Source organism: Micropterus salmoides, unplaced genomic scaffold (assembly GCF_014851395.1).
Source record: "Micropterus salmoides isolate LMB-PRFRI ecotype aquatic unplaced genomic scaffold, ASM1485139v1 Ms_hic_scaffold_10, whole genome shotgun sequence".
Classification (NCBI taxonomy): Eukaryota; Metazoa; Chordata; class Actinopteri; order Centrarchiformes; family Centrarchidae; genus Micropterus; species Micropterus salmoides.
The window spans coordinates 22916723-22939708 of record NW_024040041.1 but is presented as its reverse complement, the minus strand read 5'-3'; the positions used below and the strand labels follow the sequence as shown (position 1 = coordinate 22939708).

The following is a 22986-nucleotide window of genomic DNA, read 5'->3' as shown; positions in this document are numbered from 1 at the left end:
TTGATTGATTATTATATTTTGTTGTGTGGTCGTTGAATTAATTAAAAAATACACCTTCTATATTTTGTTTCCTACCGAGCAATAAAAGGGTAGCACCGGCTTTCTCTTCCGCTGCTCCACATGCAGAAAGCTGTCTGAAACGTCAACAATTTGTAAGCTGTGTAAAACAGTGTACCTAAATTGGCTTTAATATTTTAGTCGGTAGCTGTTAGCTACAAATATTTCGCGGCTAACATGCTCCTTTTTTGTCCAACCTGCGGAAATGTTTTAATTGTCGAGGAAGGACAGAAGTGCATGAGATTCGCCTGCAACACCTGTCCGTATGTACACAACATCACACGAAAGGTGAGTTATTTTGTGTCAAGAGATGAAATATCACAGCATACACTATGTCACTTCAGAGTCTTTAACATTTTTTCAATCAGAATTACAGTCTATACTTAGTATTTTAGGCTTAGAAGATGCTGCTCCTAGTTTCACGGATGCCTTTTGTTTCTGTGAACGTTTCTTTTCTGCAGGTAAATAACAGGAAGTATCCAAAGCTGAAGGAGGTGGATGATGTTCTTGGAGGCGCTGCAGCTTGGGAAAACGTGGACTCGACTGCTGGTAAGTGACAATAAAATAATTGATGGTTTATTGGCTTGAGTTTACCACTGTATCAGAGGCCAGAGACTGCCGTCTGACAAGAAATCTTCTAAACCCCTCTATTGTCTCGGGTATATAATGCTTGTTATATAATATCAAGGGAAAATGTTATTTTAATATCAACATTTTGTGATTCTCAGCCATTTTTTAATTTAGCTTTTTATTTAATAGCTGAATTCAGGGGTGTAATTTTGTAAAAACGTGACTTAGAACACATCTTTTGATCATTCAAGATACTTTAACACATCAAGTTCAAAAGGTTTTACAGCACTAATTATGCCTTTGCACTGTATGAGTATTGCACTGCTGAACTAGTAAAATTCCAGTTTAACTTGCCAACGCTTTTCTGTTCTTTCAAGCAAATCTTTACCAAAAATAAAGGCGGCACACACACATTTTGAATTAGTTGGAGATGACCTCTATTATTTTGAATCTCGGTGTACAGCTGTATTGTCTCATACACGTCCCCTCTTTCACAGTACAGTTACGATTTGTATCTGTTTACAGAAACTTGTCCCAAGTGTGGCCATCCTCGGGCATACTTCATGCAGATTCAGACCAGATCAGCTGATGAACCGATGACTACTTTCTACAAATGCTGCAATGCCCAGTGTGGACACAGATGGAGAGACTGAAACCTTTGCACTTTGAACATTTTGATGAATTTAATGGGCTCTGATGGAGATCCTGCTGGTTATTTCCAGTTACTATTCTGTGTGGAGGTCCAGCTGAATAAATCTTCTTTTTGTCTCTGCAGGTGATATTTACATATAGTATTCACTTCCCAGATATTAAAAATTAGTTTCAAGGAAAACCATGTTCAGATTTTTTTATTGATAAAATAGTACCTGTATACAACAGTCAAACAAATTTTGACTTACAGTTATACATATCACAGACATTAAGAGAGCAATGCAGACCAGTATTATCCAGAACAATGGCATACAGTACTGCGTATTAAAAGTTCAATGCAATCCTTCAACTCAAAACTATCTTGCACAGCTTAGAGAAAGGAGAAAAAAAATCCAATGCACATAGTCAAGGAACTAGCCAGTGAGACTTCTTCATTTTTATGTGTAGTTCATGCAGACAAACTCTGCACTTGGTGAGTGAAGGTGAATGGCAGTTTGGGCATGCTGTGGTGGAACAATGGTTGTTTTCATTGTTCGTAGTAATCAATGGAATCACAATGTCATTTTGCAAGATGTCTGATACAATCATTTATCTCAAGCTTATTCCTAGCAGAGAAGTCACTATTTAGTATTAGTCAAAAAACATCTGTATTATCTAACATGCATCTGAGCAATGCAGGTACTCTCTAAGGGCTGATGCCATATTAGGAGGGCTACAGGCTAAACTGTATTATGTGATGATGGTGCCGCCACTGTAATTTGTTTGCCAACATACTTTTTTATTTTAAAACTAGCTACCTGTGGCGCCAACAATCAATCAGCCTAAAGTACCAGTGAGAAGATACTGTAATGTGGAGCAGTGCATCAGACGGACACATGGGCCAGAGGGAGGACACAATATTACGGAGCTGTCATGCAGTGCGTCTCCCCCAGTAACAGTAAAACTCTAGTCTACTATACTCTGAATAAGTGCATGTATGGTGAGATTAACTCAGCTAACAACAAACCTAAGTAAAAGCCAAAATTATACACTGCTTTTACTCATGAGATGACACAAAGTCACCACTGTAAACCTTATTTATTTTCCTTCAAAGTCAAACGGTACGGTTGAGGTTTTTGTGAATGCATCAGAGGGGGAAATTCTAACTTAAAGTGCAAATCTTGGCTTCATTATGAAAATTAAGTATCTAATGGACACAGCTCAACTGTAAATCATCAAACATTTTGTGACTTATGACTAAAGCTCAGAAGATTAATATACATAAAGTAACGTACGTTTTGACCATTCCCAGACAACAAATACGTCAGTTTACTTAAAGTGGTTTGTTAGTTTTCTCACATTCAAAGAGGGATAAACATAAAAAGAAAACCTAGGTTTGTTAAGAGCAAAATTATGGACATGGACAAAAATGTTCACAGTTCTCAATATCACAATAATGGATAAAATATTTGAAATAAATAGGGAAAAAAAAACAAAGCTTAGCTAGCATTCTTGACTTCAATTTACTTGCCGCTCAGCAAGATTCACATATGATTTTAAATAAATAAAGTGACCATTTTCACAGCTTTCTCTAATTCAGGCTGTCTCTTTCCAGATGTTTTTCCCATTAACATGTGTAACATCATCAGACTCTTTATACAGCATCAGACGGACCGGTGTGACTGCTTCCTGTCCATCTCTGTGATGTTTTTGTGCTCTACACCTTCTGTAGTTCGGTGTAATGTGTACAATTCATATGCAGGTTTATACATGAAAGAACGAATTGTGCTGAAAGACACATATAGTAAATATTCTTTGAACTAATGAGAAAACTGCACTTTCAATTTAAGAGGGCTACACAACACTTTGCAAAAAAAGGGAGGGGGAGGGTTGTAACTACCAGCAGGAGTAGCTGTGACTTTATGTGTGTGCATGTACATGTCTCTGTAGCTTACAGCTGTCGGTGGTTAGCATATACGCTTGTATGTGTAAATGTAGCCCTTACAGTAAGGGCAGGTGTGTGTCACGTCCTTGAGGTCATCAATCAGACAGGGAATCAAGCAACAGCCGAGATCACACCTGAAAATGAGGAGCAAAAATATCATGTTGCAAATTCAAACACCTGCGGTTATACAAACTAGTGGCCAGAAAATAAGAAGTGGGTGTTCAGGTGGAAGAAAAAAATACTTATGTCTGAACATGCACGCACATGGGGCCTTACGGTGAATCCCGGCAACAACAAGTGTCTTTAATGCTACTTGATGTAATCTTGGATTTCTACAACCGATGATGATCATTTCATCAGCTGGCTTAGTTAACATGGTTGAGGTGAAAAGGACTCCCACCTATATTGATTTCCCTCAAATTTAATAAAATTTTGATGTTAAATATTGTCCACACAAATGATCAAACTATGATGGTTACGGTATAGTGATATAGCGATTGCCTGTTTTTCACCAAAGTACTGAGCTTTATTTCGTGATTTAACCATCTGGCATCACTGTGTCTGAAAAACTTTGCGTGGGCTCTAAGCATGCGTAGAACCATGCACCTTTGTCTGCATATAATTTTGACAAGAGAGTTAAATTACATTGTTACAGCCGGTGCATTCCCTGCCTGGCAGCCAGGCAACTAGGGATGCAGCGATTACCGGATTTCACTATTAACTGCGCTTTAAAACGTCACGGTTAATTAATCGTAAAGGCTCCGCGAGTGTTTCTGTTGCACGGAACGAAACTGTGGCAACTTGCATAAAACAAAAACAAAGTTACAGGAGCAATGCACCAGCTTAAGTGTTGTGCTTATCAGAGGCTACTGTAACTTACACTGGCTAAACTATGGCAGAGGGGCCAAACATTTCGGCTACACTAAGACTGACCAGGTCGTCACTGAAGATGACGGATCACCTGTTCAAATACTTGCCGTTAAAAGGTTCCTGCTAAAGGAGTGAATAACTACATTAAACTTGATGCAGCACCTGTGGGATCACCATAGCTTTGAACGCCCAAGTAAAGGTAGGCCTAATACATTATATTAAATAACATGGCAAGTTGGTAGGGAATTAAATATAAACGTGTCACTTACAATCGATGCCGTAGCGGTAAGACTTGAGCTTTCAGTCCAACGTAAACAAACCAAGCAGGTGTAAACTTTCAGACCCACCGCTGCGATTTGAGGCCCATTATTTTCAATAGCTTGGTTTGTTGCTGCGTCGAGCAACGCGCACTGCACGGCGAGCTTGCGCGCATGCCGCGGTCAAAGTAGTTGAACTTTAGCGCCGCGCAGCTTCCACGCAGTACAAATCACTTCTTTTCTGAAAGGGCCTTTATGGAAGACAGAACGTAGTCCTCTCAAGACCTTCAGTCACTGAACATTTAACGTTACATCCTGTTGCCTCCTTCTGTCTGTGTTGAGAAAATGTTGCCAGGTGTGAAACACTGACATACATCAGGAGCTAGACTTTCAGGACTATAGGCTACCACTTAACCGCATTTCAGTTAACACTGCACTCAATTTCTTTCTATCATTTTCACTAATACTTATACGGAGAGTTGATGACAGTAACAGTTCAGTTTATTCCCCTCCTTAATAACAATTTCCCCTGGGGGATAAAAGTTAATATTCCTCTTATATTAATAATACTTACATATTATAGAAATATAATTGTTAATTATTATTATTATTATTAAAAATCAACTTAAGTCATTACTAATGTTGTGAAATTTATTAATGCATAATAATCGTAATTATCGTGAAACCGTGATTATTTCTCTGACAATAATCGTACTAACAAAATCTATAATCGTTGCATCCCTACAGGCAACATCTGCTCCTTAACACTGATTTCAATGAAAACAAGTAACTACTGGCATCCTACTAGAACAGAGGTCACAGACAGCTCTGTATGCAAAATATGCATACAAAATTATTGCACAATACAAAGACGCTGACTGAATGAAGAACATGCTGGTGAAACTTGTAACTCCAGATGTCTGCATATTCAGAGCATATTTTGTCTTCTTTTTTGCATATAAACGGGTTGCTGAGAACAGGCTGGGAATGTGAAGCTAATGACTTGATCGTGAGTTTGAATTCTATTGTCTGACATAGTATAATTATAAAAATACTATAACACTTCTGTACCTGCCAGCTTACATTTTTGATGGAGGGTAAGCCTCAAAGACATAAATCAATTAACTGTTACCCATGAGAGACAGAAAAAATATATTATCTATGGAAGATACACAATATGAGACCATAAAAGGATGTGCAAGCCGAACCTTCTTCCACCCAGTTAAAGGAGTCCTGTGTATTTTAGAAATGCTGTGACTTTAATATGTTACTTTCTTTAGTCTCGTGTGTGATACATATTTATAAAGCTGAGGGTGTGAGGCCAACAAAAACTTTCCATGATGCTACAAATCCCACCACAAACAACTGTTAAGTCACCTTAACCAATCTGCTACCAGACCTCTTTTCTGCTTGACTTCTGACCTGTGATCTACTTACCCTACGAAGAAGCAGAAGAGGCAGAAGAGTGTGTTCATGAGTCCGACATCGTGGGAAATACGGGTGACGATTGCCTGCTGACAGTGCGGACACACAGTCTGCACTGGTGAGGTCTGGAACATTTCCCCTTGCAGTACAGTCACAGTGGTGGCTGCTCCTGGAGGAGCCAGGACGGTCGCAGTGTGACCTCCCATGTGGACAAAGTGACTGGGACCGGGACCCATCTGTCCTTGCATTGGGTGTGGAAAGTGGCCGGGCGGAGGCGGGTAGTGGCCACCTGCGTAGAAGGAAATTACACTTAATATTCTGTATTTTATATCATTTTAGGCACAGGTTAACTTGTATGGTGGGCTTTATCATGATGTTTAGGTATTTGATTTGTTAAGCTGGGGGGCCTATAGTGATGGAGCTACACCCAACTGAAGTAACAAATAAATGTCTTGCATGACGTTAAAACTCCTATAAATTATATGAACAATGAGTCCAATGACTGATGTTCAAGTGTCACTAGTACTACCAAACCCACTGAGAATTAACACCCAACATTGTAGCTTTATGTAGCTTTTAACCATTTTAAACTGTCTGTTTTGGTTTTACAGCTTACCAACCACAACTAGATGAGATAACAGGTGAATAAATATTTGAATTACATCACATTAGGTGGTCAAAAACATGACAGTGAATAAAAGTTAATGTTGCTCTGTCTGAAGGCAGTGAATTGCTTGCTAACAAATTAGTCTCGACTACTTTATATATCAATCATATGCTGTGGTAATGTGTCTGATCTTGTTGTGATGCTTTACGGATTTATTTGTGTGTGCAGGCTGTCTGCAGCACCTGGTGGTGGAGGCATTGGCATGGGCATGGGTCCTTCTCCTGGGACATGTGGGGGAAGGAAGCCTGGTTGTGTGGCCTCATATGGTGGAGGACCGTAGTCTGGAGGCAAGGGCTGTCCCTGTATAGGAGCAGCTCTTACTGTTTTCACAGAAAAAGGAACAAGGATTACATTGAAGACAGGTGTATACAGGTATGAGTCAGAGTCAACAAATGCAAAAAAATTCATACTGCAAGTCTTTATCGTGACAGTTTACTCAAACCGCAATGATTAAAATGTGGTGTGCAGATGCATCCTGTGGGGTTTGACTGTGCACAGTTTGATAGTCATGAAGCAAAATTGGCAAATTGCAAGAAAGTACATCAGAATGTACAGTAAAAATGTTGCAGCTAAAAACTTTGTGCTGGGCAACCTCTCCGGTTTCCTCCAGGTAGTATGCAGTCATGGATTTCCTCCTATTGACTCAAAAAAGTCAGAGATGACGCAGTTGGCATTAATTCCTTGATGTTATGTTCAAGAATTAGTCCATATCGCCATTATGGCATCACAAAAAGGCAACAAATTGCAAGCATGGTTTATGTTACAGCCCCAGAAATGTGTTTTAACATCAAATACTGTATTTTTAGCCCGAAGTATGAAAACGTCCATATGTATATAGTTAGAAGAACTGCCTGGGGCCCCAGAAACCACCATTTTCAAGGGCCTCTAATGAAAAATATGTCATCTGTTTGTGCCTTTCATTCATTTGTATCTGTTGTACACTGTTTTTTTTTTTGAAAAAACAAAAACCTTTATCTGATTTGACACAGAAGGACCCTACAAATACTGTATCTGTTAGTGCTTATTAACATTCACCGCAATCCTGCAAGTTTAGTTTTATTACCAGGTTGTCCATTCTTCTCCTCAATGAGTGGGGCACTGGGTCCTCCGGGGTATGGAGGAGGAGGGTCACTGGACATACTGGCCGGACGTCTGTATAGAGAAAGGTGTTCGGAGCTCACCTCACAACTCTCCAGGGGACTTCTACACAGAAAAAAAAAAACATGTACAGTTTCAGTCCCATTGCTCGTTACTCTCTGACACAGACTTCTATCAAGTCACAAAATGTTCCAACAAAAGTCAGAGGCTAATGAAGTACTTTGTGTAACTGCTGATGTCGATCTGCACATGTACCGCACATTTAAAAAAAAAAAATGCAGTGCAGTCTTGAGCAACTCCGTGATGGAAAACAGCGACTGATTGATAGTGTTTATTCTTTTGTTGCGTTCGTAGGAGAGTTGCCTGATATTATTACCTTTCAAAACCTAACCCTAACATAAAACAGACACTGTGGTGGATTAAAAGGGTTAAGTGAGCTGTACCAAAATCCAAAAATAAACAGTTATTAGTAACACTGTAAAGAGACGCTTACTCTTTTTAAGTTTAAGGCACCCTTGCACGGCCTGTTTTGGTGCAAGTTCGATGATTGAAGTGATGTACAAGTGTGTTACAGGGGTTCAATAACAGAAAGCCTGAGCACAATTTAATACAACAGCCCTAAAATAAATAACAGTTGTGAAACTCTGTGTGTAACTTCAGCGAGTGTCAGTGAGATGTTGCTGCCTCTCTGTGGTTATTATTGAAGCTATTTATAGTGTGTCGGTAAAAAGTCCAACAACAAAACATAATACAGGATTGTGAAAAGACCCCGTGCAGATCTTACTTATATGTGTAACTGTCAGCACATTCACAAAGACCTGGTAAACGAGCAAAGGTAACTGATGTAACTTATTTTAATAACTATTATTTTAATAAGTTACATATGCAAGGACGGGCAACATCTAGTAACTAGTAGAGACTGACAGTCTAACGTTAGTGGAGTTCATTCTGTAATTTCCCAAAACAACAACAATAATGTCACCTTCAGTGCTCAAAATGTACTCTTTCTCAGTCTCGCTCTCAACAGAACTGCCATAACTGGGCTCATAAATTAAACACCAAGTGTGCGACACCAAAAATAACTTAAAACTGAAGAGAAAGATCGTTGAAATATCACGTCCGTTAGAAATGAACCAATCCTCGCCAAATTAACGCTAACGCTTCTCAGCTAACCATTTGCTAGCTAACTTAGATGTTTGGGTTTTTTTTAAATCCTTTCCCAGATAATCCAGCTCAAAGCTACTTGCACAACTAACCATGAATAACTTGGTTACGTAATGGGGGCAAGCGGAAGCCAACGAGAATGTTAACTTAAATCGGGACGTGTATCTAAAAGAAGTCTCTCGCATGATTATTACCGTTAATTGACACTGTGGCTAACAGAGATTACGCGAAAAAGGTGTCAACGATGCTAGGGGTTGGCTGCTTAGCAGGTCGCAGAAAACCTTACCTAGCTCTTATATATTGTTGTATTGTATAAGTTGAGGAACGACTGACAACAAGTTTTTTGTTTGTACTCAGCTGGTTCAGTAACTACGAAAACAATTATGTGTTTGTGCAGCGAAAGCAATGCAAAAAATGTTTGCTAGCTGTCGTTAGCTAGCTAGCGTCGCCATACTAGGCACAGAAACAGAACATTATGCGCGAAACTTCATTTACAAATTAATGTACTAAAGGTCTGTGAAACATTGTTTCTGGTCGCGGTTGTAATAATGCAGCTGTCTGTATGCTCAAAAACAAATTACCTGCTTCAGTGAGAAAGGCAGCCTGTCCGCAGTGTTACTGAAGTTGTTTGACGTTAGCAGCTCCGTCCCTCCTGATGAGAGTCCACATCCGCTGAGACGGATTTACACCCGACGTCATTCATTATGTTTTACACGGTGACGGTATGTATCAAAACGGGGGCACCTGGCAAATGTATATAATTACATATTATTAACTTAAAAAGTAAACAGCCCCCCAAAAATTAAAATTAAATAAATATATTTATTTTAAAAGTCTTAACCGGAAGTGTTAGTATGATGTCGTGTGTGCTTTGACGCTTCCAGCAAACAGTGGAAATTTCTGGTATTGTGTCTTCAGGGAATTGTTTTAAAAAAAATTGGAGGTGTTGATTTACCTTCACGCTGTGACTTTGATGTTCCAAAACTTTCTATAAAACTGTCTGCATTCCATTTACAAGTACTGATAGGAAAGTACTGAACAACCACAATTTTACTCTCCATGATGTACACATCTGGGGTGGTAGATTCATTCTCTTTAGAAATAAGTCCCTGTATTTCAATGAATGGCTGGAAAACAATATTTGGTCTGTCACCCATTTACATTACATGAACATTTATTTATTTAGCTGACACTTTTATCCAGAGCGACTTACAATTGCTCAGGAACACATTGGTGTCTCACAGTGGATTCAAACTCAAACCAAATGCATGTGTCTTATCCACTGAACCATCACCACCCCTTAGAAAACTATGGAAATGTTTTATCTTTTGAAGACATTGGTACAAAATTTAGTTTTCACTGCAACTGTAAACATTATGATAAGGTTGTCCAAAGCGTCCCATCCTGCTTTCTTTCTAATGGCAAAAAATACACTACCTCAAATGTTCAATCCCCTCATCTTCCTTCATTGATGATTGCTGGTCACCAATTATCTAGTAAGACTTTGCAAAACAAAGTGTTCTGTGATCTCTTTACTCTCTCTTTATATCCAATGCAATACAGCTGAAACTCTGCTTCTCATATCTTCAGTCATTCTTTAAAACACAGCCTCTATTTATGTCTTCAAGAAAGAATTTGCATTGCACTACAAATCCCTGTTGTTTATGAAGAAAAAAACAGCAAAAGTTTTCATTTGTTACTTTTCTTTATCTTCATTTATTCTATTTTTTCAATTATTATTTTACTTTAATTTATTTTTTTCTTTAAAGATGTTATTCTTGCTCCGTTTCATGTAAGCACTAATGTTGACTATGCCAGATATTGATGTAAATTTTACACCTCAATAAAAAAAGAGATAGAAGGAGGAAACATTTAAAACAGCTTTAATGTTGTTTCACAGTGAAAATAAACTTTTTTAAAAAGTGTCAGCACAGTCCAACTGTAGAAATAAATATATGCCGATAAATATATGTAAAAAACAACAACAATATAATCATGTTATATTCACTGCCCTCCAATGGCCACAGTGAGAAACTACACGACGAAAATTAAAACAATTATCACTAAAACTAACATTGTCACTAACACCTGTCATTTATTATCATTATGTTATTATATATTACTATTATTAACAATTATGCAGGTATCAACCCTGCGTGTAAGCCACGAATGTAATGTTCAGCGAATGGTTTTAATATCATGTCGTATTGAAATTATGATTACGATTAAATATTATTGTAGTTGGTTCATTCAGTTTCTGTTTGGTTACTTTGTTTTGAAAGGCCTAACCGGAAGTATAATATCTGGATTGACGCTATTTTATTAATTCAATAAAGTGTAGTTCTTAACTATGACCACTAGAGGGTAGTTCTGAGAACACTCTGCTCAACCACATGGGTCCGTCATACACACAGCTTACACATCTGCCAAGTTGGACAATATCTGAACAGTTCGAATTAGTAAATGAATAGTGGTGACTAGAAGAAGCAAGCTAGTTTATTATTTTTATTTTATCTTTATAATGTTATCTTCTTTTTTGGGGTGTAGATGTGTCTGCCACATACGCAATGCTGCAGTTCTTCGCTGCGACCACTGGAGGGCAGTGAACATTCATCTTTCTAAATACACTCAACCATAACACCAACACTTCAGATAAAAGTTTTATATTGTTATTTTTATGTTTCTGCATATTCAACTTTTACTTATTTTACAGTCCGTGTGTGTTATGTGCCTTAATGAGAAAATAAAGGAAACAGCTATAACAATTGGCCGACCCCTCCCACCCTGCACACAAAGCTTTTCAGACACTCTCCTCCAGCAGAAACAAAACCTCTCGCCACAAGAACACTTTCTTTTCATCTGCAGCAGACCTCCTCAACAAGGCCCGGGTCCCCCCACTGCCCCACACCACCACACCTGACACCACACATTACAACAACACTCAACTTTGAACTATTAGGGGAGAACAGGGTGATTTGAGCCTGTGGGGAAGTTGAGCCACCCCTTGTTTCCCGGCAACCATGGACAAAATTGGTTATATGAATACCTATTTTTGAAGAGTTAATCATTTTACTCATCCTGTGGTGGAGAGAGGCCCATGGAATAAGTGATAAGTGATATTTTATGTTCAAGGAGTCCTGATTCTTGTGTCTGAGCAATTACAGACAGGTTTGAAAAAAATCTTATGCATGTGTTAGTGCTTTAGGAAGTTACAATATGAGGCTATACCTTTAGCATGACATTACTCTTAAACATTTTGTTAAAATGGCAGGGAAGGGGTAATTTGAGCCAAAATACCTGGGGAAAGTTGAGCCAGATATTTTACTGTAATGATGTGACCAAAAACCATCATGTCAGGCTTCTATGAATGTTAGACAGACAGGCTTTATCTCCTCTTGTGGGAGAGGTACAAAATGGGAAGTCCATTCATCAGGTGGCACGGGACTTGGCAATCAACAGGATGACTTTAAAGCAATACATTGATATGAAACAACTAGGAGACATAGTTGAAATGTTTCACTACTAAATGCAATTAAAGTTTGGGAACTGGCAATTCAGTTTGCATGATAAAATGCCATTGATGTCACTGGCCCCCATGTGGGTGAGTCCACATTTTTTTGGAAAGCCATATTTTGAAAACAGTTTATTTTAGATCTAAATTGATTATTCCCAGGGATGCACCACATCCTAAAATATATGTACATATTTTAGTTGGAGACATTACTGTTATGTCCTCACTTTAAAGACACATCAAGTAAAAACTGTCTCAACTCACCCTACTCTCCTCTAAATTCTTTATAGCTCAAATTGTGAATTTTAGCGCATTCCTTGTTAATTATCCTGTATTTGTTTTGCATTGTTTGTATTAATATTGTACTATTATTTTGTATACCTGTACATTTTTAATCTCTTTACTTTTTCTATAATAGTTCTGTATTTATGTTCATGTGTAGCTTCTGTTACATAACCAATATATACCAAGGCAAATTCCTCCTATATGAAAAATGTATCTGGCAAAAAACCCGATTCTGATTCTGTTTTGACTCTACCTTTTTGTTGTTGTTGTTGTTGTTGTTGTTGTTGTTGTTGTTATGGTATGGTATGGCTTCATCTAATTTGTCCCTAAACATTTATAAATTCAACCGACGCCCTTACGCTGACCCGCTGACCCCTTCCCCTCCTGACCCCTCCCCACCGGGCGGTCCCACCACGTCGAGCGAACGCCCTGTATCTCTGGAAACGTTTGGAGACAGCCAATCAGCTTGACTCCCTGCTACGTTAGTCGTTAGCTCTGGCAAAACAACAGCCCGTCTCTCTATTTGTTTCCTGTTAACATTGGCAGTCCCAACGCGGCCACTGAAAAACGGAACGTGTAAAATGTTAAATTAACGCGAGCGTGTGTTTCTGGTCGATGTTATCTGTGTTTTTTGGCGTTAGAGGACGCGGAAGGCAGAGCTAATCGGAGCAGCGGACGCGCTGTTAGCTCCTTGCTAACTGTAGCTATCGTCGGCTGTCCAGCTGAAAACGATGGGGTCCATCCTGAGTCGCAGAATCGCTGGTGTCGAGGACATCGATATCCAGGCTAACTCGGCCTATCGATTTCCACCGAAATCCGGTATGTGATTGTATCTTGGGTGAATTCAGGTTTCCCATAAACGTGGATCTTGTGAGGTAACACACTTGGTTAGCTAGTTCCTCTCTGTTGATTATCATTAGCTATAAAACCGCTAACTAGACAACGATTGGAAACATAAATGCGCCTGATTGCTGCAGATGGATCACTTAGAAGATCCTGTGATATTTACATTATGTACCAGACATTCTGCAGAGGACCGTCAGATGAATCCAAATTGGTTTTATTATTAAGTTACTAGCATCGTGATCACAACGCATTTAATCATTGGGTGTCCAACAACACACACTTCGACTAAGTTTGATCCACATTTAATAGATGCTACAAGTGTATTTAAATTAAGTCTGTCGTAGTGTTTTATTGCACTTTCACTTTGTAGTTTTAAGATGTTTTCAAACAATTAAAACATAGTAAATATAAAAAGTAGCTGAGAAGAGAACCTGAAAGTATAATATTAACCCATGCCTGTCTGAAATAGTTTTGGGATTTGAGTTTTGGTGATGTGGCTGTACTGAAATGACAAAACAATGGTTCTCCAAAGAGTCATGTTACACTTAAACTTAAACTGTTACACTGTTAAACTGTTTTATCTTTACATGGAGGTCATTTGAAATAATTGCCTATAAATTGAGTTATTGTTTACATTGACACAGAAAGAAAGAAAATGATCAGTATCACTATATTATATTGCTTGCAGTGCTTTTGTTAATCACTCTTTTTTTTTTTTCTCTCATCCTCAGGGAATTATTTTGCTAGCCACTTCTTCATGGGGGGAGAGAAATTTGACACACCACATCCAGAGGGATACCTTTTTGGTGAAAACATGGATCTGAATTTTCTTGGAAATAGGCCAGTGCAGGTGAGAACGGCTGTTTCTTCATCCGAGTTGTTTTAATCGTCTTGAGAATTCAGAGCTGTATATTTTCCACAGCTTTAAAAAAAAAACTGGTCAGTAACTCGATTCGTCAAACCATGTCGATAATTTAAAGTCAGATATCGTTATTCGTATTGCTGTTATTATTTCACTAGTTTCCATATGTGACGCCTGCACCCCACGAGCCTGTGAAAACCCTGAGGAGCCTGGTCAACATTAGAAAGGACTCTTTGCGCTTGGTCAGGTAAAGATAGCGAGACAATATTAAGATGAACTGTTTTAAGGAGAAGACTTTTGATTGTGCTGACTTAATGTTTGCCAAATCTCTTGATTGTAGGTATAAAGATGACTCAGACACTCTGGTGGAGGACGGTGGAAAACCAAAGGTTCAGTATGGTGTGGAGTTCACCTTTGATGCTGATGCCCGGGTGGCCATCACTCTCTACTGCCAAGCATTTGAGGAGTTCTCCAATGGGATGGCAGTGTAAGAATTTGATCTCAGATGAAGCTCTAGTAGCACAAAGGATGAGAAATAACAGAATCCGAACCTTATCAAGTCTTTCATTCATTAAAATGTAAGTGTCACATCTAAATCCATTTATGAATCCTGTCTGAATTCAGGATTCATTAAAAAACAGCTTCATCTAACTGACACAGCAGCTTCATTTCAGTGGAAAACATCGTGCCAGAGACATTGAAACTCTGTTTTATGGGTAGCGAGATTGTAGCCTTAGAGCACAACGACTAAAATAGATACGCGGGGTCCTTAGCAACCACCAGTCACCATGGATACTGCAGATAAGACATAGAAGAAGATGAAAGTAAAAGTTCATACTGAAGTTGATGTGTTATGATTCATCAGAAAGATCACATGTTGCTACTGTTCATTTTGTCGAGGGACACTAATGAATGGACCGGGTACTTAAAGATGACAGCTGCTGATAAATGTCTAAATGTCAGCTTTTGCCAAGGACTCCTTCATCTTTCTGCACACCGACCGTTCTTTCTCTGTAACTTACAGTTACAGCCCGAAGAATCCATTAATGGTCTCTGAAACTGTGCATTACAAGCGAGGGGTGAGCCAACAGTTCTCCATGCCGTCATTCAAGATGGATTTCAGTGAGTGGAAAGAGGAGGATGTAAGTATCTGAGGCAGTTAGTGGAGTTTGTTACAGGAGCACAAAAACAAATAGTCTCCATGAGTGTTTGTTCATGTCCCCTGCTTCCACTTACACAGCACTCTGACTTATTACACACAGGTACATGTCCTCTGTTTATAATGGCATCATTGAATAATATAATGATATCTTTTCCCTTAAAGCTGAACTTTGACCTCGACCGAGGAGTGTTTCCGATGGTTATCCAAGCTGTGGTTGATGAAGGGGACGGTAGGTCACTAGAGCTGCATTACAGTGAGGACAATTATCTTTTCTCTTGAAACTGGCTGTACAAATGTGAAATGCATATTTATGAAATAGGACAAAATATTAATTATATAAGGATTTGTACTAATACTTTCAATGTTAGCAGTTGAATTGTAAGCTTAAATACACGTCTGGGTCAACAAATGTGTTAACCAGGATACTCTGTGTTCTTTTCAAGATTGCCTTGGACATGCTCACGTACTTTTGGCAGCCTTTGAAAGAGTATGTATACATCTAAATATAAGTAATCACTTGTAATCTGTATAAAACAGGTTTTTATATAAGTAAAACATGTTTGGTTTTTTTTCTACCTCCAGCACGTTGATGGCAGTTTCTCCGTCAAGCCTCTGAAGCAGAAGCAAATTGTAGGTTTATGGATGTTCTCATTTCAGTATTGCCTTAAAGTTAAAAGTGGAATGTATTGTGGAAAAATAATTTTTATCTTGCTTTAATCTGTTAGTTGTTTTTTAATCACACCCCAAATCCTACTTAAGTAAATTGGGAAGCACTGTGTGTGTGTGCTACAGCATGTTGTTAATGCAATGCTGGAGGTTTGAGTGTCATTGACCTTCATACTCATTTGCAGCTTTTGAAAAAACTAAGCGCCACAAAAAAATTATCTGTGCTGATAACCATGGAAGTCTGGCAATAACACAGACAATGAATGTAAACTTATCTTACAGGCAGCTCAAAATAATTTCACATTGACTCTCAGATTTTTTGTGTTTTTAATCTGTCTACAGTACATGTTAAGGCAGATGGATTTAATTTTGAGGACTAAACACGACAGTGGAGAGAATAAGTTATACACTTTGCTTTCCAACTCCCTTGGACCTTATTGTCTTCATGGGCGTGGGTTACTGAAAACGTGAATGTCAAATTTCTGTTACTGTTTCTTTAGGTGGACCGTGTGAGCTACCTCTTACAGGAGATCTATGGGATTGAGAACAAAAACAACCAAGAAACCAAGGTTTCAGTGAAAAGATTGCCTTATCACAGTGCTTTAAAAGTTCATTCATGCTTTATTTGTTTCACTTTTAATTTGACATGTTTCCTTTTTCCTTTTGTTTCCAGCCATCAGATGACGAGAACAGTGACAACAGCAATGAGTGTGTTGTTTGTCTGTCTGACCTGCGAGACACGCTCATCCTGCCCTGCAGACATCTGTGTCTCTGCAACTCCTGCGCAGACACTCTGCGTTACCAGGCCAACAACTGTCCAATCTGCAGGCTGCGTAAGACGTCTTTCGTTGTTTTTAGTTCTGCTCTTTAAGGCGTTTTATTAATGCTATTTCAAGAGAAGTTTGTCTAACAAATTTCCATTATTACTGTGTTTAATTTGACCCCGTGTTCCAGCCTTCAGAGCCTTGCTGCAGATCAGAGCCGTGAGGAAAAAGCCTGGTGCTCTTTCCCCCGTGTCCTTCAGCCCCGTTCTGGCTCAGACTATGGACCATGACGAGCACTCAGTAAGTCTCATGCACATGTGTACGATCAGTTAAAATGTAGCTTAAAGAACTGTTGCAACATCAAGGGGAAACTGGGCATGAATCAGGTCTGCGGGATGCTGTATTGGAACAGATGAAAATCAAAAGTGTTAAATTAACTCCATCCCTATGTTAAAGTGTTTCACACTGATAGCACAATAAAAAAAGTCAACAGGGAAGAATGTGATCTAGATTTATACCAACTTTTATTGAGCAGCAAATTGGTATGTTGTGACTAACGGTTTTTCCTGGCTCAGAATGGGCCTTTGGGGGGGGGGGTGACTTCGCACGACAATAAGCATGATCGTTCAGCTGTTTCACAAATAAAACCATTTTCTGATATTAGCCTACACCACTGTGGTTCAGGTTTGATTAGTGCTAATGTTTGGATATTCATCATAATTTCAGATAATAGTAGGCTATAATCTACTATAGTTTACCTTTAGTAGCCTATAATATTAATTCAAGTTGGACAAAACAGCAGTTTCATTTGTGTGGGTTATTAAATTATTGTGCAAAAAAAATAGTCTACATGGTGGATAATCTATGATTTGTTTATGCAAATTGCTAACTTGTCAGTAATAAAAACTGTGCATACAGAACAACAAGTTCAACATTTCTAAAGTTTGCTGTAGTGCTGTAATTTCCCGCCTCCTCCTGGTTGTGACTGGTTGGTTCATGAAAAGTGACTTTAACGAGCAACTAATGCACACGGCTGCATGAAAGGCTCCCGATTTCCCTGCGGAGATTAGCAGGCAGGAGAGAACGGGAACAGGTGAGCGTCACGTAGTCCTCTCCAGATCTGGAGAGGGCGAAAGAGAGTCCCTGTGCCGGTACGCCAAAGACTAAAATATAAAAGTGACAGTACCGGCACACTTTAAGCACAAACGGCTTTTATGGTGTGAGAAATAACAGGAAGTCATTAGCGTAAGATTTGTAGTGGAGCATTCAGGTGCAGTCAAACCAACCAGCAGCTCGTTTATTAATTCACCGCCTGCTGCATGTGTGTGCTACAGCGGCTGTGGATGAGAGGAGAGGTGACTGCTGAAAGTCAAGACGTATTTAAGTTTGTGTTCTGCTTGCTCAACAGTTGTTGGATAAATGGCTATTAAAACACATTCGAAAAACCCTGACCAAGTCAACACCTCCATAATAATAATAATGCTCCATCCTAATAATCTGCCTGCAGCTGCTTCAGAGTTGATTCCTAGGGGCTTCCAGGATCCCAAATAAAAGCAAGGCGAGAGCTGCTGGATGTTTTTGTTAAGCAGTGGCAGAAAATGGATGTATATGAAATGTTGCATTAGCCACCAAAACCTAACCTGTTTCTCCAGAACAGACTGTCAGACGTTTAGATTTCTTTATTTTGATTTGTCTTTTTGCAGGGCACGGACTCGGTTCCTCCCGGCTTTGAACCCATCTCGTTGTTGGAGGCTCTGAATGGTCTGAGGTCGGTGTCTCCTGCCATCCCATCTGCTCCCCTATATGATGAAATCAACTTCTCCGGAGGTCTGGGAAGCGACAGCAGACAGCTGAGCTCCCCGGAGCATTTAAGCGATGGGAGTCTGCAGAAAGGCAAAGTCAGCAAGTCACCCGACAGGTAACCTCACAATGAGTATGTTTACGTGTGCATGCAAACACACAAACATAACCGTAAGAAAGACTGTTAGGACAGGAAATGCGGTTCTGTGTAAGACGTTCGTGTCCAAGTTTATTCTTAAGACTACAACACCTGGCGGGTGTGGTGTGATTGTAGTGAAGGTCTGTGTAGGTAGCTGTGATCGATTGTTACCTGTTCTACTTGTGTCTTTATTCATTGATGAATATTTGTTTGTTGCCTTGTCACCCACCCCAGCACCCTTAGGTCTCCATCCTCTCCCATCCAGGAGGAAGATGAGGAGAAGCTGTCTGAGATGTCTGATGCTCAGCCACACACAATGCTGTCCACCAGCCCCGCCCCCACAGACGTAAGCTGCCACCTCACTACCGGAAATTTAAACTTTGACCGCAAACCACCACTTTAACAAGATGTTTTTCCTTCTTCCTCCAGGCCACGGCAACCGAGGACGTGGCAGAATCCCTGTCTCCAGACGATGGTGAGTTTTCTCATAATTATGTGACACTGGTAAAGATTTGTTGGCTTTGAGAGTTAGATTCATTGACATTTACTCCTCCCGGGTGATCCAGAAGACAGGATGCATTCTGGGGGAGACATCCTACAGGACTGCAGCAGTGAACACAGCAGCTTGACCAAAACAGAGAGCGACCCACCGGGCGACTTGTCTCTGCCAGGTAAGAAATCCTTGACGAATAATTGATGGGTGGCGATGGCTCAGTGGATGAGACACATGCTTTTGGTGTGAGAGACCTGGGTTCAATTCTCACTGTGACCCATCCACAATTCTGTCCCTGAGCATGACACTTAACCCTTAGTTAGGGCTGGGTGGTATACGAGGTATACCGATATAATTTCAAAAGAGATATGAAATTAGTTAATACCGTTTATATCAATATAGTTTGATGTTGAGTTAATTAATGTTTGCGTAAAGTCCTGCCAGCATTTGCTCCTCTCTCCCTCACCGCGCAGCCCCTCCTCTCCATCTGCGAGGGGAGGGGCAGACTCTCAACATTGCTGGTCGACACTGTTAAAGACCGGGCTTGTAAAAAGAAAAACACGGTTCATTCAGTGTTTCCCACACATACACTTTACTTCGGCGGGCCGCCCAGGTTAGGCGACACATTGGAGCATTTATCAGAGAAACACGGTGATTATGTTACAAGTCATGACACTGTGGATATTTTACAAGAGCGGACCAGGTAAAGTGACAGTGAACACACCAGTCAGGTGTTATTCGTTAGCTACCACGTTGGCTTTGTTTTGATAGGCTACGTCGTCAACACACCTCCTCAACATGCCTCTTAGCAGAAAATACAGATATATATTTTATACGGAATTCTGCCAAATAGTACCGGGATATGACTTTTTGGCCATATCGCCCAGCCCTACCATTAGTTGCTCCAGAGGCGTACGACCTCTGACATATATAGCAAGTAAGTCTGTCTTGTAAGTCTCTTTGGATAAAAGCGTCAGCTAAATTAATAAATGTAATGAATTGACTACACACACAAATAACAGCATTGTCAAATACAAATGGTCTGGTTCTTATTTGCTTATTTTTGACATCTTTCTAGCTGATAAATCTGTCCTGGTTCTCTAATATTTCCCTTCTTAAATCCAAGACTCAATCCGTGTTTCCTTGTGCTTTGCATCTAACATGTCTGCTCTTCTGCTTCTCTGATTCCTAACACTCTTCTGTTCCCTCCTGTCCTGTCACTTCGTACCGCCTCACTTTGGGCAGCTCTAGGTCCTGATTCCTGCTCTATTGGTTTGGAGGAGTAACCGTGGTATGTAGGCTTTCCTGTCTGCTCTGCTTCTCTGTATATGAGTTGTACTACTGAATCCTGTTCCATTGTTGTTTATCACAGCTAGAAGGACAAAAAAAGACCCAGCAGATAGCTTTTTAACGTAGACAAGATGAATAGTGACAGCTGCTTCTTATACACTGTCCTTATGTCACGTCTGACTGGAAACTTCCCTTTGAGCCATGCTGATAATCTGTTGCTTCTTCCTCGTCAGGGTCATCAACAGAGTCAACAGAAAGCCTGAAAAGTCAGAGCACAAATTGCTCCAGTCAGCCTCTCCTGTGTCCCACAAGCAGCCTTCATTTGGAGGATGAACACCCCTGACTCTGATCCAGCTGTTTCCCTCCCATGCATCAGAACAGATTCATGCTTTACAAAGATCATCCAGTCCCTCTATTCCTTCTACCCTCAGTCTTCAGATTCTGTGATCAGCCCTGAAAGGAAGTTTACTTGGATGAAGGAGTACTCTGTTTATACCATCAAGGTTTCTGACATTAAAAAAAAGAAATGTGACTCCTGCAAAGATGCTCTTGAAACCTTACCTTATGACTGATGGTTTAAAAAAAAAAAAGATATTGTTTCCTCAGATCTGAAAACATTTCATTAACTGTCAGATGGTGTTCAGTTGTGTGTCTTGGCCCAGAGTTGTGGTCTAGTAATGTGGATTTCACAGAGATATTTCACTGCCTGTCATAGGTGGTGCTTTTAAGCACACGTACTTTAAATTAACTCTATTGATTGCTTGACACTAAATTCACAGGAATTTATAAATACTGTTTGTGTTTAGTATATTGTATTCATCAGTGAAATACATGAATGACTTGTTTTTCCAGTCAGTTGAATTTGGGTTATGAGCAGAAATTTAAAAACATATTGTATCTGTGTGTCTACTTGAAGTGATTTTGCACTCCGACAAAATCATTTATAATCCATTCCTTATATTAACTTTATGATGAGATTACTATTAAGTTGTATGCGGTCTTAAACATCGACATGCCATTATTTCAAATGAAGTGATATCATATGTACTTAACTGTACCATAACTGTACTAGAATCATGTGTTGTTACTTTCAAAATTGTATAGTTGCATATATTACATAGAGAGAAAAAACCCCTGATATTAAAGCAGTGGAAGTAGATTAAATTAACATGCACATTATTTAAGACTTGGATAATCGATTAGAGCTACAGATTCACACCCTAACAGCTAAGCTCAAAGATAGCTAAAGCCTTCAACAAGTATCGATGCTCCAGCTAAATGTATGCTGACTCAGCATGGCACAGTAAGCGTGCTTGTTGTAGATGTGGCAGATCTCTGTACAGTCTTTTTGTGGCAATGCCAGCGTCTGCTTATGTGATGTAGATGCAAAAAAAAAGGGGGCGGGCGTTTGTGTGGCTGTTACGCAGTTACTTACCGTGGTCCTCTATGTGTAGCGCCATGCATATAGATCTATGTGCCTTGAACTGGTATGGCTGCCTGCTTGTTGCATTGGACATTAGTGTTCTTATAAATGCTACAATATACACGTTTCAGCCCGTAGACAGGATTTTGTACAGAGCCTTTCTTTTTTCTTTTTTTTATCGCAAACTTCATGCTACTGGAAAAATGTATCTTGTTATTGCAATATTCAGTTGAACTGTTCATTTACTATGTTATGACCATGTGTCAATTATGCATTTAATCTTAGTATTTAGGTTCAAGTGGATTCTCTTACTGTATGTTTGATTAGAAGGAACCCATCCAATGCAATAAATGAAAACTTTTGCATTTTAATAATCAGGCTAGCATTTGCATGTGAATTTGTAGAGGTGTAAACCTCTCACTGCTTTTAAGTAACATGGTTAATTTGTCTTTACCCCTTCCCTGTCTGTGCCATTTCATCTTGACACTGTGCCTTCCTGTCCTGACCACTATTGACCTGGTATCCAGGATAACTCCACAGTAGGTGGTTTGTGGCTCTCTGTAGAATCAATACCTGTCTTTCCTCGTGTGTATAGCAGCATGTGTATAACAATAAAGAGCAAAGATTCAGTACTTCAACAACCAGTTTTTCTGATTTATTACAATACTTAGTTTCTGTTTATTTGTCTGCAAATCTGTTGCCCACCTACTGCAATGTCATTATATTTGATGAAAATATTTAATTTGGTCAGAATTTGAGCTTTGGGTCCTAAAGTAAAATGACTGCTCATTCCTCTGACATTGCTAAGATTACGACTTTCTAAAATTAGTACTGTTATCTAGATAAAATTACTCACCCATCACCAGAGAAACACTTTATGGGGAGGTGTAACGTGAGCTAATTGTTGTTAAATCTGGATGCAAATTCAAAGGAAGGAAAGCAACACAAGGAAATGAAAAAATATTGTGAGGGAGAACACTACACACAAGGAATGCTGGATAATAATAAAAAAGTAATTGAAAGAGAAACATCTAAATCTAGGGACTAAATCACTGTTCCGTT

The 22986-nt window shown here is 39.4% G+C and overlaps 3 protein-coding genes across 6 annotated transcripts; 2 read left to right on the top strand and 1 right to left on the bottom strand.

The window, feature by feature from the left end:
• Positions 1–94: 94 nt before the first annotated feature.
• On the top strand, positions 95–1459 carry polr3k (polymerase (RNA) III (DNA directed) polypeptide K). Its single transcript, XM_038703577.1, has 3 exons — positions 95–345; positions 519–606; positions 1153–1459. Exons 1-3 carry the CDS (start codon positions 235–237, stop codon positions 1278–1280), a joined length of 327 nt encoding a protein of 108 aa, XP_038559505.1. The 5' UTR covers positions 95–234; the 3' UTR covers positions 1281–1459.
• Positions 1460–9374, bottom strand: cdip1 (cell death-inducing p53 target 1). Its single transcript, XM_038703556.1, has 5 exons — positions 9265–9374; positions 7485–7624; positions 6604–6741; positions 5767–6043; positions 1460–3336 (listed from the first exon to the last, which is right to left on the bottom strand). The coding sequence occupies exons 2-5, from the start codon at positions 7558–7560 to the stop codon at positions 3225–3227; spliced, it is 603 nt and encodes a 200-aa protein (XP_038559484.1). The 5' UTR covers positions 7561–7624; positions 9265–9374; the 3' UTR covers positions 1460–3224.
• Positions 9375–12934: 3560 nt separating this feature from the next.
• mgrn1b (mahogunin, ring finger 1b) lies at positions 12935–22562 on the top strand. 4 transcript variants are annotated; one of them, XM_038703347.1, is made up of 17 exons: positions 12935–13298; positions 14057–14175; positions 14346–14434; positions 14528–14674; positions 15212–15329; positions 15512–15578; positions 15793–15836; positions 15932–15979; positions 16516–16584; positions 16689–16848; positions 16970–17079; positions 18483–18697; positions 18953–19064; positions 19148–19193; positions 19285–19389; positions 20457–20502; positions 20735–22562. In XM_038703347.1, exons 1-16 carry the CDS (start codon positions 13211–13213, stop codon positions 20495–20497), a joined length of 1578 nt encoding a protein of 525 aa, XP_038559275.1. In that variant the 5' UTR covers positions 12935–13210; the 3' UTR covers positions 20498–20502; positions 20735–22562. The 4 variants fall into 4 exon arrangements, with proteins under 4 accessions (XP_038559275.1, XP_038559268.1, XP_038559258.1 ...); XM_038703340.1 differs by having other exon boundaries at positions 15512–15602; XM_038703330.1 differs by lacking the exon at positions 20457–20502 and having other exon boundaries at positions 12936–13298.
• The last annotated feature ends 424 nt before the right edge of the window (positions 22563–22986 follow it).